General features: G+C 52.2%; 1 protein-coding gene across 1 annotated transcript; it reads left to right on the top strand.

Annotated features, from left to right (window-relative positions):
• Positions 1-2,084: 2,084 nt before the first annotated feature.
• Positions 2,085-12,072, top strand: NT5DC4 (5'-nucleotidase domain containing 4). Its single transcript, XM_058428958.1, is given in 18 exon segments — positions 2,085-2,110; positions 2,385-2,467; positions 2,553-2,670; positions 2,750-2,845; positions 3,066-3,157; positions 3,279-3,336; positions 3,684-3,781; positions 4,001-4,050; positions 4,301-4,384; positions 4,675-4,707; positions 5,362-5,395; positions 5,398-5,468; positions 5,753-5,819; positions 5,961-6,131; positions 6,816-6,867; positions 7,256-7,316; positions 10,224-10,301; positions 11,802-12,072. Coding segments are annotated over 18 exon segments (1,428 nt in total). The 5' UTR covers positions 2,085-2,099; the 3' UTR covers positions 11,973-12,072.
• Positions 12,073-18,034: the final 5,962 nt, after the last annotated feature.

The following is an 18,034-nucleotide window of genomic DNA, read 5'->3' as shown; positions in this document are numbered from 1 at the left end:
AGAGATGGGGTTTCACCGTGCTGGCCAGGCTGGTCTCAAACTCCCGACCTAGTGATCTGCCCGCCTTGGCATCCCAAAATGCTGGGATGACAGGTGTGAGCCACTGCGCCAGGCCCTTTTCTTCCCCCTCCCCTTCCCCCTCCCCTTCCCCTTCCCTTTCCCCTTCCCCTTCCCCTCCCCCTTCACTTCCCCCTCCCTTCCCCCTCCCCCTCCCCCTTCCCCTTCCCTTCCCCTCCCCTTCCCTTTCGCCCTGCCCTGCCCCACCCTGCCTCGCCTCACCTCGCCTTGCCTTTTGCCTTTTGCCTTGCCTTCCCTTCCCTTCCCTTGCCTTCCCTTTCTTTCTTCTTTCCCTTTTTTTTTTGACGGGATCTCACTCTGTTGCCCAGCCTGGAGTGCAGGGATCTTGGCTCATTGCAACCTCCAACCCCTGGGTTCAAGCAATTCTCCTGCCTCAGCCTCCCGAGAAGCTGCCCGTGTCTCAGGTCCGGGGTAATTTTTTTTTTTTTTTTTAGTAGGGCCAGGCTGGTCTTGATCTCCTGACCGCGTATCCACCCGCCTTGGCCTCCCAAAGTGCTGGGATTACAAGCGTGAGCCACTGTGCCCAGCCTTGTCTTTTCTTTTAAAAGAGGGCCTGGGCCGGGTGCGGTGGCTCACGCCTGTAATCCCAGCACTTTGGGAGGCCGAGGCAGGCGGATCACGAGGTCAGGAGATCGAGACCATCCTGGCTAACACAGTGAAACCCCGTCTCTATTAAAAATACAAAAAATTAGCCTGGCGAGGTGGCGGGCGCCTGTAGTGCCGGCTACTCAGGAGGCTGAGGCATGAGAATGGTGTGAACCCCGGGGGGTGGAGCCTGCAGTGAGTCGAGATCGCGCCACTGCACTCCAGCCTGGGCGACAGCCAGACTCTGTCTCAAAGAAAAAAAAAAAAAAAAAAGAGGGCCTGGCACTTCAGTTAAGTCTTTCTGGATGATCCAGGTCACGGCTCCAAGTGGAAGTCACATGCTTCATTGTGGAGCCAGTGGTATGGGCCCTCAGGGAGCATTTAGAACTCTACACTAAATGACCCCAGTGGCTCTGCTTTTTGACACTTCCTTTTGTATTTTCCGCCACTCCCCCATTCTGAGATCCCAGTTATCTTCCCAATTCTTATAACCCTTGGCATGCTTCTAGCAATGTCTTCTCTAAACGGCCTTGAGCTGGGAAATTTGATAACCAAATGTGTCAGAATTGTGCATAAAGCAAGAGTACTGAGTTATGTCTTTTATCATGAGTACAGTACAGAGCCTCCTGCCTTTGTATCCCGTCATTTGCCTCATTCTGGGTTCTCCACTACTCTCCAGGCCGCTGAGGTCCATGGATGCATAAGCCCTAGGAATGAGGAGGGTGCAGTGGACATGAATTGCTCTTCCTAGATCCTTGCTGCTTTCGCTCTAGAGAAAAGGATGAGATACCAGAGCCTGTCCTGGCTGACTCCTCCCTCAAAGGGGCTCAGGGGAGATGGGAGCACAGGGTGGGGCCAGCTGGGTCAGTGGTGTCTGAAGCTTCTGAGGGAGAGGAGAGTAGCTAGGCCCCACTGATAGTGTGCAGGAGGCTGAGGAAGGGACCCTTGCCTCCTCCTCACTCTGGGTGACAATGGCCAGTATAGACTGGGGAGAGCCTGAGGGACTGGTCTCCCTTCAAGTCCCGAAGCAGGACTGGCACAAGCGGTGAGATGGGCACCTGGGGTGGGGGCCAGGGGTCTCAGCCCATAAACACCCCACATGCCACAGCAGCACACAGGGGATCCTTTAAATACACAGCTATGGGGACTCCCAAAATGCAGACGAACACTTGCACTCACAAGGGATGCACTTCCATAGCTGCAGCAACCCATCAGGGAACTGACCACACACGGTCCGGCAGGAGATCCTCTTCACTTCCTTCCCTCCACGAAGATCTCTCCCCTTCACCACGGACACAGTGACATGTGCTATCCAATTGTGACAAACATATCATCTCATCATGTCTGAATTTGGACACTGGGGTCCCATTTCAGAAGGTGACAACCCTTACACCAACAACTGCACATACTTTCTTACAGGGTTGGATGCCTATAACATGCCTGCATGGTGGGACAGCAAGCTGCTGATTGCCTGCACACACTCAGATGCACGCTTGCACACATGCTCACACACGCTTACACACACACTCACACTTGCCTTCAGATACACATGGGTCCAGGCAGGGCCCTGGCTTGGCCCGACCCGCTTCCCCTATCCTTTCTGCAGCTGCAGGGGGTGCTCTGCCCTCCTCTGCTGGGTTTCCACCCCCTCTGTCCTTGGGCCTTGGATTCTGGGGGGCTGGCGGGCGGGCTGATGCCAACATCCTCCTCTCTCTCCCCAGGGTTTTTGTCAACCGCAGCCTGGCGCTGGGGAAGATTCGTTGCTTTGGCTTCGACATGGACTACACTCTGGCTGGGAGAGATGGCTGGAACACAGCTTACTGGGAGCTGGAGGGAGCAGGGGTGGGCAGCCGGGCACCAACCCCCTGACTCTGTCCTGGCCTCTGCAGCCTACAAGTCCCCAGCTTATGAGGCCCTGACCTTCGAGCTGCTGCTGGAGCGCCTGGTGTGCATCGGGTACCCGCATGAGATCCTGCGCTACACCTACGACCCCACCTTCCCCACCAGGTGTGTGGCTCAGGACAGGTGGGAGGCCACCCAGCCTTGGTATCCCCACCCACAGTGCCCCCCCAACCTCTGTCTGCAGGGGGCTGGTGTTCGATGAGCTCTGTGGGAACCTGCTGAAGGCGGATGCCCACGGGAAAGGGCTGCTGGGTGCCCATGGCTTCACCTTCCTCTCGGAGTAAGGGACAAAGGTGCCGGGAGGGTGGCAGGCCAGGAGGGGAGGACTGCTCACCGTGGGGGAGGACAGAGGGAGGGAGGGAGGAAGGACGCAGGCCCACGGTGGAGGCTCAGCACAGAAGGGATGCGTGGCGATTGGAAGGGATGGCCAGAGCCTGGACAGGCCTCCAGGAGGCACTGGGGAGGGGTCATTGGCTGCACCCAGCCTGCCCCCTCCTCGGGGCAGAGATCTGGAGCTTCTACCCCAGCAAGTTCATTCAGAGGGATGACCTGCAGCGCTTCTACATACTCAACACACTCTTCAACCTGCCTGGTGGGTGGAGGGTTGGGGGCACGGGAGGTGGTCCTGAGTTCCGGAGCTGAGGGTCCCAGCTCTGGCCTGGTGAACTGCCTGGCTCCCTGGGCTGACAACTGACCGTCCTGTCTGCCCGCAGAAAGCTACCTCTATGCCTGCCTGGTAGACTTCTTCTCCGGCTGCTCCTGTTACACTAAGTGCGTCTTGTGCCCTGCCCAGCCCTGGGACTGGCAGTAGGACACTGCTGCTTCTTAGGGACCAAACCCCAAAGTGGGGCCCCCCAAGAGTTCCCCAAGGGGCTGGAAGGGCTCCAGGAGGCTCAGTGGGAAGGCCTCTACTGCAGGGCAGCCCCCAACCCTGCCACTGGTGCTGCCCCCAAGGGATGACCCTTAGCTCTGGGTGATGCTCCTCCCAGGATGGCTGGGACATAAGTCCAGTGAAGGCCCCAGTGTGGCTGGTGGGGTTGCTCTGGTGTGGGACTCAGGGTTGGAGGTCATGTCAGGCCCCCTTATTGGCCTCCCCGTCCCCTCTTTGCCTGCCCCAGTTGTGACACTGGCTATCAGCATGGGAACCTCTTCATGTCCTTCCGAAGCCTCTTCCAGGATGTGACTGATGATGCCATGAATAATGTCCACCAGTCAGTGAGTGAGTGGTCCAGAACCCCCGGATCCCTGACCTGTCTGCTCTTGGTTCTCCTGGGCAGCCTTCAGGCCTCCAGTCCCCATAGACTTTCCATCCTCTTCCCACTGAGGACTGAGGTCTGGTCTGGGCGTCCCAGAGCTGCCCACTTTCCTCATCTTGGACACAGACATGTGGGTGGACACACACACACACACACACACACATACACACACAAACACACATACACACGGCGCTTTGCTCCCTCCTTGGAGAAATATGTGGAGAAGGATGTGAGTGGCCACAGACCCAGGGCGATGGTCATCACCCCCGAAGCAGCAGGGCTGCCCCCGCAACCCTTCCCTGGCTTTCTTCAAGGTTTAGGCTGAGCTCTGCTCCCCGGATGGCTGGGGGTCTTTCTATGGGACCTGGTGCCTACCTGCCTGGGCTGGGGTGGGCTCCCAGAAGGCTGAAACCTGAGGAGAGGATCCCAAGGCAGCTCTGGGAGTCCCACCCCTGCAAGTCCCTCTATCTCTGCCCCAGCCACGCCTCCCCATCCTGCTGGGGAAGATGAAGGAGGTTGGGAAAGTGTTTCTGGCCACCAACAGCAGCTACAACTACACCAAGGTGAGTATGTGTATGGAGGGGTGGACCCTCGGCCTCCCTCCTGGCCCCAGGGGACGCAGAGGCACTGCAAGCAACAGGGAGGGGCGGGGCGGGGAGCCAAGACCCTCCTACCCCGCCACTGGGCTGGTCTCCTGAGCTCCATTTCTTGGCCTTTCAAGGCCTCAGGGGAATGAGCAACTTTCTCACCATCTTGTTCCTGTGGCCACCAGTGTGCCGGGGGGATGGTGGGTGAGGGCAGAGGCAGGCGGTGGCCCAAGCTTGGTGCCCTGACCCTGCCTTGTCCTTGCCAGGCCATCATGACCTACCTGTTCAGCACCAGTGAGGTGAGTGTTGGAGTGTTGTGTGCACAGCTGGGATGGGCTGTGCAAAGGGCCAGGGTGCCAGGCTGCACCACGATGCTGAGGGCCTCTCCCATGTCCAGCCTCCCTTTGAGGAAGACCCGAGTGTGTGAGTGGTCATTTCTCATGAGTGGAATCTCCCCAGTGGGTAGGAGGCTGGTGACCTCAGCCAGGCCCTGGGAGGAGCCTTTGGGGGTGATAGGAGGCAGTCAGGTATGTGGGGAGGGGCGGCAGAAAGTGGATGAGACGAGGGCATGGCAGGTCAAAGGGAGGGGTGCTGGGAGTGACAGGTCCTGGGCACTGGGAGTGACCAGGTGTCACTGGGCAGGCAGCAGGGCCCTAACTTGGTAGCCATGCTGGTGCCACCTGTCCCTGGATCTCTGTGCTGTGAGGAGCTCTGGAGGCTGGCCTGAGGCTGCACATGATGTTCGACACCCACCTCCACAAGTTCCTTTTGAGCACTTCCTAGTGCCCAGCTTGGCTGGGGAAGCTGGGCAGTGAGACCTGGTTCCCAGGGACTGAAGAGGTCTCATCCAGCTGGGAGGTTGGTGGGGAGAGGCAGGCTGTGGTGGGTGACCGGCTGTGGCAAGGTCAGATTTACCAGGCTGTGCGTGTGCGGCCCGTGTGCACCCCCAATAGGCTAAAGCCTCGGCCAGGCCCTGGAGGTCCTACTTCACCTGATCATGGTGGACACACAGAAGCCCCGCTTCTTTGCAGAGGGGGTGGTCCTGAGGCAGGTCAACACGGTAATGGCACGTGCAGAGGTCAGTCCACCTGCACCCATGGACCACGGTTGGGGAGGGCAGCCTGCCTGCCCCTTAGACTTGATCTGCCTTTATGGCTGCCAGCTCTGCTGGCCTGTCTGTCCCTGGAGGCAGGGAACCTGAGGCCTCCTTCAGCGCCCTCTGCTGCCTCCTTCCTCCCACACCCGCATAGTTACCTCTGCCACTCCCAGCTCCCTGCGACCCTCCCTAACTAGAGACCAAATATGTGGTCCTCCTGGCTCCAGGGCACCCCTCTGCCCCTCCAGGACTCAGGAAAGCTCCGTGTGGGCACCTACAAAGGGCCCCACCAGCACCGTGCTGTCTACTCTGGAGGTACCAGCTCCCACCATGCCCCATCACTCCTTGGGCACCCTCCCTCCCTCGACTAGGAGCCCAGGCCCCTCACCTGCCCCGAGTCACCTACCCCAAGGCAGGAAAGGCAAATGAGTGTCTGTCCTTCCCTTGGTGGGGCAGGCTTATCGGACATGGTGTGCGAGCTGCTTGGGGTTCAGGGGAAGGACATCCTGTACATTGGGGACCACATTTTTGGGGACATTCTCAAGTCCAAGAAGCAGCAGGGCTGGCGGACTTGCCTGGTGGTTCCTGAGCTGTCCTGGGAGCTGGACATCTGGGCCCAGGAGAAGGGTGAGCTGTTGGGGTCGGGAACAGTCAGAGGGGCACTGGCCTCCCGTGCAGAGGCCCCAGCACTGCCTTCTCCTTTTTCCCGTGGGGGGTTAGTAGTTGTAACCAGGAATCCTGGCCACTCTGTTGTTTCTGAGGGAGGAAACAGACAAGGAAACAGAGACCCAGAGGGGCTAAGCAGCCTGCCTGAAGTCACACAGCCAGTAGGGGGAAAGCTGAGAGTCAAATCCACTTCTCCTGACCCAAGAATCCCGTGGTGTTTCTGCAGGTGGCGCCTTCCTCCTGCACCTGACCCCACCCTCCACACCCACCCCAAGGATGTTCGGTGAGTGGAAGTACACACCTTCCATCCAGGAATGACTTGAAGTCATCCTCCAGGGCAGGGAGTTGTGTGAGCCCACACAATTTGGGCTTTGTCCTGAGAGCTGAGGCTTTAGGTTTGAGTCATTGCCGTGTGACCTCAGGAAGGTCACCTGACTCCCTCACCTGTCCCATGGGGCCTACGGGGCTTATGCTGTCCCTGCTTCAGTCTGGGCAGAGTCTCACCTGATGTAAGGGGCTAGGGGTGTTATGCACACAGCTCGGGGAGTGCAAGTCCTCCGCTGGGCCAGGGCAGACACAGGCAGGCAGAGCCAGTGGGTGACACAGGCTGTCACTCACCCCCACTGACCCCTGGTGGCTTTTCAGAATGGTTGGAGGAGCTGAAGAGGCTGGACACGCACCTGGCAGACCTATACCAGTGAGACCCTGGCCTTTCTGGGGGTGGGATGGGGCAGGGAGAGGTATGGAGGGGCAGTGGCTCACATCCCTTCCTGGCGGCGAGGTCCCAGCCAAGGTTGTTAGAACATCAAGATCTGTTTCAGCCTGGGCTTCCCTAGCAAACTGAATGTGGGGACCCCTCTCACCCCTTTGGGACTGCTCACACTCTGTGACCTCTAGGCCTTTCCTCTGAACCCATCCAGCACTCAGGGACCTGCCCTCGCACGCGTGCACACACCCAGCCCGGCACCCCCACTGGATGCCCGAACCGTGTCCCCCCACCCGACCCCTGCTGGGGTCTAAGGAGACTGTCCTGGCACTCGGAGGCTCTGTGCCTCCCCTGGGTCACCTGGCTATTTTTGTACCAGGCACATGGATGGGAGCAGTTGTGAGCTGCAAGTCATCAACTTCACCAAGAGAGAGATCCAGGTGAGAGCTGGGTGGCGAGGGAGGAAAGGACAGGCCCAGCGGGGGCGGAGCCGGGTTCGCTTCCCCACTGCTTGCCTGTCGGCTTGGTGCCAAAGGCCCAGTTACCCGATTGTCCTCAACCTCGCCTGGGCGCCACCTGCCTTGTCAGCCAGCGCCCTCTGCTGGCTGATATTCCAAAGGGCAGCGGTGCCCTCTTGAAGGGCTGAGTTGAGCCTGATTTGCAGGCTTTGCCTGCAGTCCCGCAGTTCTCGCCAATCACCCTGCCCCGGAAGTGCCTGCGTGCTGGCTGGGCCCTTACTGACTGACTAGCCAGTTCTGACAGGAAATGTGATTTAGGGCCAGTGAGCCCAGGGTCCTGGGAAAAGGGAAGAAAAGACAATGTTTCCTTGTGGCATTACTGACCAGCCACCAAAAAGCTGGAGGTGCCCATGGGTCGGCCAGGTGGAGGAAGTCAGGTCACTTGGTCATCCCAAGCCCAGCTGGGGCCGATCACAAAGGGTCTTTGCAGAGCCTTTTACAAAGCACAGCCGTTTGATCTTCCCCACAGCCTTAAGAGGTGGATGGAGCAGGGATTGTCACCTTTATTTTACAGACGAGGAAGCTGAGGCTCAGAGAGCGGTCATCCTAGGAGTAAATGTTGGAACCATTCTCTAGGCTCTAAAAGCAGACAAGGAAACAGGGCCTGGTGGCGGGGTGGGGCCTGCCAGGATAGTAGGAGCGGGGCTGGGGGTGTCACCTTGCCAAGTCCTCTGTTGGACTCAGATGGTAAATGAAGCTGTGGGTTTAGTCCTGGGTGGTCCATCTTCAGAGCCAGGCAGGTAACTGTGATGGAAAGCTGCAGTGGGGCCTGTGGCAAAGTGGGGTGCTGCCCCACCTTCAAAGGCCAAGTGTGCAGCCTGTGGGTCTACAACATGCTGCTCCTTCCCTACAGAGCGGCACAGGTTTCAATGTCCCCCGGTGAGAGGCCCAGAGAGGCCAGAGTTGCCTAGAAAGGGAGTAGGCCAGGTCAGGCCTAAGTGCGCTGGGATTTCAATTCAGTGTGTTGCCCCTCTGGCCAGAGGGTCACCCAGGAGCTGGACCTGTGCTACAGCACCATGGGCAGCCTGTTCCGCTGCGGTTTCCGCCAGACACTCTTCTCTAGCCAGCTGACGCGCTACGACGACCTCTACACTGCCACCTGCCTCAACTTCCTGTACTACCCGCTCAGCTCACTGTTTCCAGCGGCCCCGGAGTTGGTGGGTCCCTGCGGAATCTCCATGGCTGTTTGTGAACATTTATCCTAGAAGGACCCACTGGTCCCCAGCCTTGCTAGGAGCTTGCAAGGTCACCAGCCCCAATCTCACACCTTCAGACTCAGTGGTGTCACGGTCTTGCAGATAACTAACTGTCCGTATCTTAACAGATGCATGGGAAGAGTTAGGTTTATACAGATAAGATGCCTCGGCAGGGATGTTCTTCCTCATGCCCAACCTTAACTCCTGCTTTAGATTGAGATCACACTATCTCATCATTTCCTTGGTAGAAAGGATACCAGTTGCAAGGAGGAAGGCACAGTCCTGCTACCCTCAGTAAACATACAGTGGCTTCCAAGGGGGTGGAGGAGGCAGCAGATGATACAGTAAACACTCTGGCTGGTTTTCCTCTGGGAGACTGGAGGATGCTTCTGGGTTAAGAACAGGGTGGCAGAGGCGGCTACAATGGCACTGGGCAAGGGTTAGCAGCAGTCATGGGACTGGCCAGCTCAGGGCTTCCCTGGAACCTGCACGTGTCAGTCCTCCCAAGTTGGCATCATCATTTCCATTTGATAAGATGTAGAGCTTGCAGTTTAGGATCTGGACTTGAAGCTAGACCTTTGAGGCTCCCTGTCGCCTGCCTTCCCTGCTGCCCTTGGCTGCCTTCCAGACGTTTGAGAGGGGAAAAACCATTTATTGAGTGTCTGCTGTGTTTCCTGCACTGGGCTGGGTGCTTTTCATCGATTAGGCTTAATGCTCAATATAACTCAGCAAAGTAGGTTTTATCTTCCTCATTTTATCATTGATGAGGAAGCACAGATAATCTAAGTGACTTGCTGTCACACAGCTAGTGGACCACACAGCTTGGATGTGAGCCTGTCAAGCTCCAGAGGTCACACTCTGTCCCCTGCACTGTGCTGCCACACACTTGGGGGAACTGGCTTTCACCGGGCGGCCTCATCTCATCTCTGGACTCTTAGATGGGCTGGACCAGAGAGCTCCTGTGGGTGAAGCTGGGGGTCCAGGCATAGCCATCTGTGCTGGTAGATATTATTGTTAAAGTAGAGACCAGACAGGTGAAGAACACACTGGCCCCCACTCCCCAAAAGTGACAAGGCGAAACACTTAAAGAAATTTGACCTTGCCAATCTTCCTGGCTTGGGATTATTTATTTATTTATTTATTTATTTTGGCCAAGTCTAGCTCTGCTGCCCAGGCTGGAGTGCAGTGGTGCAATCTCTGCTCAATGCAACCTCCACCTCCCGGGTTCAAGCAATTCTTGTGCCTCAGCCTCCCAAGTAGCTGGGATTACAGGCGTGCACCACCATGCCTGGCTAATTTTTATGTTTTTATAGAGACAGGGTTTCACCATGTTGCCCAGGCTGGTCTTGAAGCCCTGGGCTCAAGCGATCCACCTGCCTCGGCCTCCCAAAGTGCTGGGATTACAGGCGTGGGCCACCGTGCCTGGCCTTGGCCTGGGATTTTTGAGGAAGTGAAGTCCAGCTGTCAGGACCTTCCTGTCCCTGCTGACCTCCCGAGGCTCCTTCCTCTGCAGCAACATCGCTGGGCAGGAAGTTGGCAGCTGTGGGCAGGGGAGCCTGTGCGTAGCTGAGGAATCCTGGAAGGCCGTACCCGGGATGGAGTGCTCCACCTCCACCTATATTTATCCCTACAGTTGCCACATGAGTCAGTTGTGGAGCAAGAACAGGCCAATCTGGACCCTGCCTCCTGCCTCCTCTCCTGCAGCCAGAAGGTGAGTGGCTGTGGCCGACGAACTTTGTGGCTTGGGGTCCCATGGGCTAGAGTAGTAGTTCCCAGTGGGGTTGTATCAACCTCAGGGCGCATGAGGCAATTGGTGGGTGGGTGGGTGGGCTTGTTTTTGTCTGCAAGCATAGTCATTCCCCATTATTTATGTAAAAATGCATATTATTTTACTGTAAAATGCTTTTCTTATTTCTCCTTTGTTATAGAGTATTATCTTGATATTTTAAATTATAGAGATGATAATTGTTTTTTTGTTTTGTTTTGTTTTGTTTTTTGAGACGAAGTCTTGCTCTGTCCCCCAGGCTGGAGTGCAGTGGCGCAATCTTGGCTCACTGCAAGCTCCGCCTCCCGGGTTCACGCCATTCTCCTGCCTCAGCTTCTCGAGTAGCTGGGACTACAGGCGCCTGCCACCACGCCCGGCTATTTTTTTGTATTTTTAGTAGACACGAGGTTTCATCGTGTTAGCCAGTATGGTCTCGATCTCCTGACCTCATGATCCACCCGTCTCGGCCTCCCAAAGTGCTGGGATTACAGGCGTGAGCCACCGTGCCCAGTCGAGATGATAATTGTATCGATGAATTTCAATTCAGGATGGAAAAGTAGAAGTTAAATATTTGTTTTTAAAATGGGATATTGGGGCCAGGTGTGGTGTTTCACTCCTGTAATCCCAGCACTTTGGGAGGCTGAGGCAAGTGGATCACCTGAGGGCAGGAGGTTGAGACCAGCCTAGCCAACATGGTGAAAACCCGTCTCTACTAAAAATACAAAAATTAGCTGGGCATGGTGGCGGGAGCCTCTAGTTCCAGCTACCCGGGAGGCTGAGGCAGGAGAATCACTTGAACCCAGGAGGCGGAGGTTGCGGTGAGCTGAGATTGCACCACTGCACTCCAGCCTGGGCAACAGGGCAAGACTGTTTCAAAAAAAAAAAAAAAAAGCGGCAGTTGGATCCAAAAGGGCGACAGGTTCTGCTCAGCAGTGCTTTGTGCTCTGTTGGGCCCTGCACCCCTATGGACTGCTGCTGGCCAATCCATACACATTATTCCCTCCAGGGGAAGTTGCAGGACGTGCCCTCTTCCACATTGAGGCTTCCTCCCCAGACAGGCTTTGTTAACATCAATGACTAGTGGCTCTAGCTTCAGATCCCTTTGACACTTTGTGAGGCCTGACCCGCCTCTGAGCTGAGACAGGAGTGGATGCCTGGGTTCCTCGTTGGGTTCTCCATCCCCAAAACCCTGCATAAAGGTTCCTCTTCCTCCCTTGGCTTTCTGGGGGCTCACTTTAAAAGATGTGCATCCCATAGGTCTCCTTTAGCTGGGTTGTACCAGGCACAGTGTTTGTTCTTTCAACCAGTGTTTACTGAGCACCTCCTGTGTGCCAGGCAGTTTAGAAAATAAAGGGTAAGCTACTTCATTCCTGCCTAGGAGAAGCTCAAAATTCAAGTACATTCACAGGCTTTAATCGGTGGTTGGCAACTATTTTTCTATCCTAGCCCAGCAGAGAGATGGACACACTTCTGTCAGTAACAGACGCTTGCTGGGGAAGCCTGTGGTTTGATCCCTGTATATCCTCATCCCATCAGGATCCAGCCGAGGGCATTTTGACACATTATCTACCCCTGGTTTGGAGTCACTGTGTGAGCTTGGGAAGAAAATATCCATAGTCACTTTCTGTGTTTCTTATAAGGGTGAGGGCAAAGAGAGAAACGAGGACCAGGAAAGTTACATCGAGGCTGACGGAGTCCCAGACATGGGCTGGCATCACGGGTCATCTTCTACTTGAGATGTTTTTCAGATAACAGAAGTATGGAAGAAGGAAAAAGCAACTGTACTGAAATCTCCTAGATGTAGCAGATTCAGACCCTGCAAACACTTCTTTTAGGGAGGAGGCAGTATTGCTCTTAACCTAGAAGGCATCCCCACTGGTCTTTGAGATGTTTGGAAACGTGTGCACAAGTGAAATTATTTTACCTACTTCTCTTGAACGCATGATGTCTCATACCCAATTTTATTTCTAAACATTTCTTTTAAAAAATAGTTATTTCTGTGCACTTCTGATTCTGTTACTAGTAAGAACAATAAAACCTGATTGGCTATATATTGCCTCACCAACTGCTCTTTCATTCTGGGTCACTACGAAAGATGTTAAATGAGATAGCCCAAATGTCTTTGAGTTTGTGTATACACATTAAAACACATAAAAAGTCATACTCATTATTTTAAAACTTGACTCTCGAATGTGTTAGAAGCTTCTCTGTGGTATTAAAGCGCTGACGCATCATTGTTCTGATGTCACTGATTTCAATTTACTCCTACAGTTTACTTTTTGTCTGTTAGTGGTATCATCTGGCATTCTATGGAGACCAAGGTTGAATCTGCATGTTTGAAATGACAAAGTAAACCCTTGAAAGAACAGGTCTGAGGACACACTTCATTAGCTTCATTTTCTGTGGATAAACAATGGCAACACTTGGATACCCGAGGATAAATAAGGGACAATGGGCCATGGAATCAGAGAGTTTACTTTTTTTTTTTTTTTTTTTTTTTGAGACAGAGTCTCATTCTGTCGCCCAGGCTGGAGTGCAGTGGCACGATCTCGGCTCCACCTCCTGGGTTCAAGCAATTCTTCTGCCTCAACCTCCGAGTAGTCGGGATTACAGGCACACTCCACCACGCCTGGCTAATGTTTGTATTTTTAGTAGAGACAGGGTTTCACCATGTTGGCCAGGCTGGTCTCAAACTCCTGACCTCAAGTGATCTGCCTGCCTCGGCCTCTCAACGTGTAGGGATTACAGGCGAGAGCCACCGAGCCTGGCATTTTTTTTTTTTTTTTAAACATCTTCTTTGCATTTCAGAAGCTTCCATGTTTGACACTGCTAAGGCCTTTTCTTCCTTTCCCTGGTTTGACTTTCAGGTCCCAGAGCCTGCAGGGGCAGGTTCTCCAGTAAATACCAGGTCTCACTGGCCTGTGTCTTTAAACACTTGGTTCTTACTCAAGCCTAAAGGATAGTATTTATCAGAAAAACCGCTCAGACCCTAGAGCCCATACTTTTCCAGAAAGGTCCTGAAATGTAGTGTAGTAGCTAACACTACAAAAGTCAACTCTTAGAATTCCTACCCAGGGTAGAGAGGATACAGAAAAGGACTGAGGGATAAACAATCTGGCAGAAATGCCTTAGGGGATCCTAGCGAGGGAAAGGAGAGAGGTGGCCAAAGGGCCTTTCTTGTGCTTTTCCTATGCCTGGCCCATTCCCTGCCTCTTCTCCCTGTTACATCTGCCCTCCTCTCAGCTAAGATCCCTGACTAGACCAGTTTCTCTTTAGTCCCTCGCTCATAGGCCTCTATTTCTCAGGACTTGGAGTCTTGCATTTGTGGTTCTTAGATTAACATGTGTCCCCACTGGACTCTCAGCTCCAAAAGGTAATGTCCTTTTGGCTCACCGTTGTGTCTCTGGCATCTACGTACCTGTGTATTTTATTGAAAGACGCATGTCACCCAGTTTATTATTACTCTTGTAGAACTGCAGGGAAAGGGGCAGGACAAAGAATATGAGAAAAGAGAAAGTGGAGAAAGGATATAAAGCTTTGGATTAGAATGCTGCTCCTAAACTCTCAGGAACGTGTCTGGGTAGGGGGGAGGACAGATACTTCTATTGGGGAGTTTTTTTTGTTGTTGTTTTGTTTTGTTTTTTAAACTTGATGTCACCTCTACAATCCTGTTTTATCTATACCTTAGAGACAGAAGCACACCATTGCTTCCAAGACTGTGTGCAGACACTGATATTCATCTCCCATTTCTGGAAGAATTTTTAGCTGGGCATGTGGCCATCTGATACACATTTCCCTGCTTCTTTAGATGGGTGGGGACATGTGACCAAGTTCTGGCCCCTAAATTCTGGACAGAAGTAATGGTCCAACTTCCAATCTGTGAGCTCAGGAGGGGCATGCCTTCCCCTTCCTCTCTTCCCCCTTCCAGCTGGCTGGAGAGTGAAGTTGGTTGGGGGCCTTCGTTGGCCACGTGGACGAGGCTGCCTCCGAGGGATGGTGGAGTCACAAGACAGACACAGCCTGGGCTTGGCAGTAGATTAGCATTGGGCTGTCACTTGGATGGCTGATGTGATAGAGATGCATTTCCATTTGGGACTAGTGACAGCAGCTGAACTGACATCCTCATTCTGGCATCGTCTTGAGCAGTCAGGAAATGAAGAGAACACAAGCAGCATCTCTGGGGTAGTGAACTACTGGTAAAAATGTGATCATTTATTTGTAGAATAAATGAGAGTACTTTGGCTGTCACAGTGATTCCTGCTTGGTCAACTGGGAACAGTTCAATAATTTATCTTGCTCAGATGTGTTGTTTCCTTATCATCACCTTAGTCCTCATTTCCTTACTTTAAATAGAGATAGGAGTTAAAAGTTCTGGACCTGGAGCCAGACAGCCCTGACTTTGAAATTGCAGGACTGACATTTATTAACTACTCTATTTCCATAACCATGTCATAAAGCTATTGCAAGGATATAGTGAGATACTGGACATGGAGCTTGGCCAGAGTAAGCACTAAATGTTTTCTATGCTATTGTGTGTGTGTGTGTGTGTGTGTGTGTGTGTGTGTGTACATTAGTCAGGATTTTTTCTTTAGCAACTGAAGGAAACCTAATGAAACTGGTTTGAGAAAAAAGAGAATTTATTCGTTCATATAACTAAAAAGTCCAAGGTTAGCCCAGCTCCAGGCATAGCATTAACCAGGGAGTCAAATCAATGTCACTGGACATAGCTTGCTCTCTCCAACTCTCAAGTTTATTCCGTGTTGGTACTATTCTCTGGCAGGTTTTGTCCATGAGGTTGTAAGATGGCTGTTCCCAAACTCCAGATTTCTATCTTTATCTTTCCAGCAACTCTGCCAGGAAGCGTCTTTCTAATGAAAGTCTGGGAAATGATGCCTCACTGGTTGTGACACTACCCCATCCTCCAATCAATGCCACTGGCCAGGGAGATGCCAAGTTTGGCTTTGCCAGGCCTGGGTCACATGCTCATACTGGGGTTGAGCCCATTCTTCTTAACCACGTAGATTGTCAGCAGGAAAGAGGTGGTAGTAGGGAAATTGGGGTGCTTTTTTTGTGAGACAGAGTCTTGCTCTGTCGCCTAGGCTGGAATGCAGTGGCGTGATCTCAGTTCACTGCACCCTTTGTTTCCCGGGTTCAAGTGATTCTCCTGCCTCAGCCTCCCAAGTAGCTGGGACTACAGGCACACTCTACCACACCTGGCTAATTTTTGTATTTTTAGTAGAGACAGGGTTTCACTACGTTGGCCAGGCTGGTCTTGAACTCTTGGCCTCAAGTGATCTGCTCACCTCGGCCTCCCAAAGTGCTGGGATTATAGGCGTGAGCCACTGCACCCAGTCTGGGTGCTTTTATTGGAAAAGGGAGTACATGCCAGGCAGGCAAGAACTTTTTTTTTTTTTTGAGACTGAGTCTTGCTCTGTCGCCCAGGCTGGGATGCAGTGGCACGATCTTGGCTCACTGCAACCTCTGTCTCCCAGGTTCAAGTAGTTCTGCCTCAGCCTCCTGAGTAGCTGGGATTACAGGCACGTACCACCACGCCTGGATAATGCCTGTATTTTTAGTAGAGACAGGGTTTTGCCATGTTGGCCAGGCTGGTCTCAAACTCCTGAGGTCAAATGATCCGCCCGCCTCGACTTCCCAAAGTGCTGGGATTATAGGCATGAGCCGCCATGCCCAGCCTCAGGAACAGTATTTTATAGTATGTAAAAGATTCAGCCTAGTGCCTGGCATAGTGAGCACTAACAAATGTGAACCATCATGCCTCTCCTCTGTCTTCTGGTTCATGGTCATTCTGCACAGAGATGCTATATATAATCATCCCCCCTCTTTTTTTTCTTTCTTTAAAACTTGCTTTACACTCACCTCCTCTAAAAAGCCATCCCTGAACAACATTAGACTTATTTCTGCAAAGGCTCATATTTCCACTACAATTCCCTATGAATCTCTTTCCCAAATCATTAAGGGCCCACCTTCTTTCCTTCCCACTCTCCCTCCTTCCTGCTCCCTATGTCTAGGAGCAGCTATTTACTAAACAACAGGGTTACTGAGTATCTACAAAGAACCCCAGAATTAGAGTGCAGTTTTCTGCAGCTGCTGTACCATCCACAATCATTTCCACATCCTTTTGTGTCTGGAAGACTCTATAGTCTGACAAGGCTGTTCAAAACCTCCATTTGCCATTTTGAAACTTATACATTATTAGACACCAATAGTTCAACCTACACTGTTATTGTTGGTACCCAGGGTAATACTGTGAGACCTCCTGCAAGGAACTAGCAATAAAGAAAATAAAACTGCTCTTTTGAGAACTAAGCTGTAATGTCAAGACAATGGTTTTGAGGAGAGAGACATAAAACTACCATAAAGAGACAACTGACTCCTAAGCCTGGGGTCAGGGGACGGATTTAGGTAGCAAAGATGGACCATTCTAGAAGCCAGAAAAAAAGTAAGTGCACAAGAATGGATGGCAGTGCAGGATCAATCATGAGAACCTGGTCGACGGGCTTAGGACAGTGTCTGAGGTTCGAGGCAAGAATATTCCTAATACAGGACTCACTTCAGACTCTCTAAGCCTGGTGATTTTGAATATTTGATTCCTCTACGTCCTATGTTCAGATTTTGTGATCTCTAAGCAGCCCTCTGAGCATTACTTGGCTTCACAGGTAAAGTTAACTCTAATTCTTGCATTTTGGTGACAATTTTATTAGGTATATTTAAGATTTACAATATGATGTTATGGGATACCTATAGATAATAAAATGGCTGCTATAGTGAAGCAGATTATCATCTCAGTTTTTTGTGTGATAAGAGCAGCTAAAATCTACTTATTTAACAAAAATCCCTAATACAATTGTATTGACTTTAGCCCTGTCTCTAGACTTGTTCATCTTATCTGCTATTTTGTATCCTTGGCCTGCATCTCCCCATTTCCTCTTCCCCAATCTGTGGTAAGCACTATTTCTCTGTGTACTTCAGCTCTTTCTTAAAAAATTAAATATTCCACGTGAGATCACGCAGTATTTTTCCTTGTGTTTGGCTTATTTCACTTAGCATAATGTTCTCCAGGTCCATCTATGTTGTGGCAAATGGCAAGAACTCCCTCTTTTCCAAGGATGAATACTATTCCATGGCATGCATATGCCGTATTTTCTTTTATTTATTTGTCCATCGATGGGCATTTAGGTTGTTTCCACATCTTGGCTATTGAGAATAACACTGCCACAAACATGGGAGTGCAGATATTTTTATGAGGTGATGATTTCATCTTTTTTTTTTTTGAGATGGAGTCTTGCTCTGTAACCCAGGCTGGAGTGCAGTGATGCGATTTTGGCTCACTGCAACCTCTACCTCCCGAGTTCAAGTGATTATTCTGCCTCAGCCTCCCAAGTAGCTGGGATTACAGGTGCCCGTCCCCATGCCCGGCTACTTTTTGTATTTTTAGTAGAGATGGGGTTTCACCATGTTGGTCAAGCTGGTCTCGAACTCCTGACCTCAGGTGATTCACCCACCCCAAAGTGCTGGGATTACAGGTGTGAGTCACTGCGCCCGGCTGGTGATTTCATCTTCTTTGGGTACATACTTACTCAGAAGAGGGTCAGATAACAGCTCTATTTTTAATTTCTTTAGGAGCCTCCATACTGTTTTCCATAATGGCTGCCCCAATC

This window comes from Hylobates moloch, unplaced genomic scaffold (genome assembly GCF_009828535.3).
Source record: "Hylobates moloch isolate HMO894 unplaced genomic scaffold, HMol_V3 SCAFFOLD_15, whole genome shotgun sequence".
Lineage (NCBI taxonomy): Eukaryota > Metazoa > Chordata > Mammalia > Primates > Hylobatidae > Hylobates > Hylobates moloch.
The sequence above is the reverse complement of the archived record's forward strand: the minus strand, read 5'-3'. Positions and strand labels throughout refer to the sequence as shown.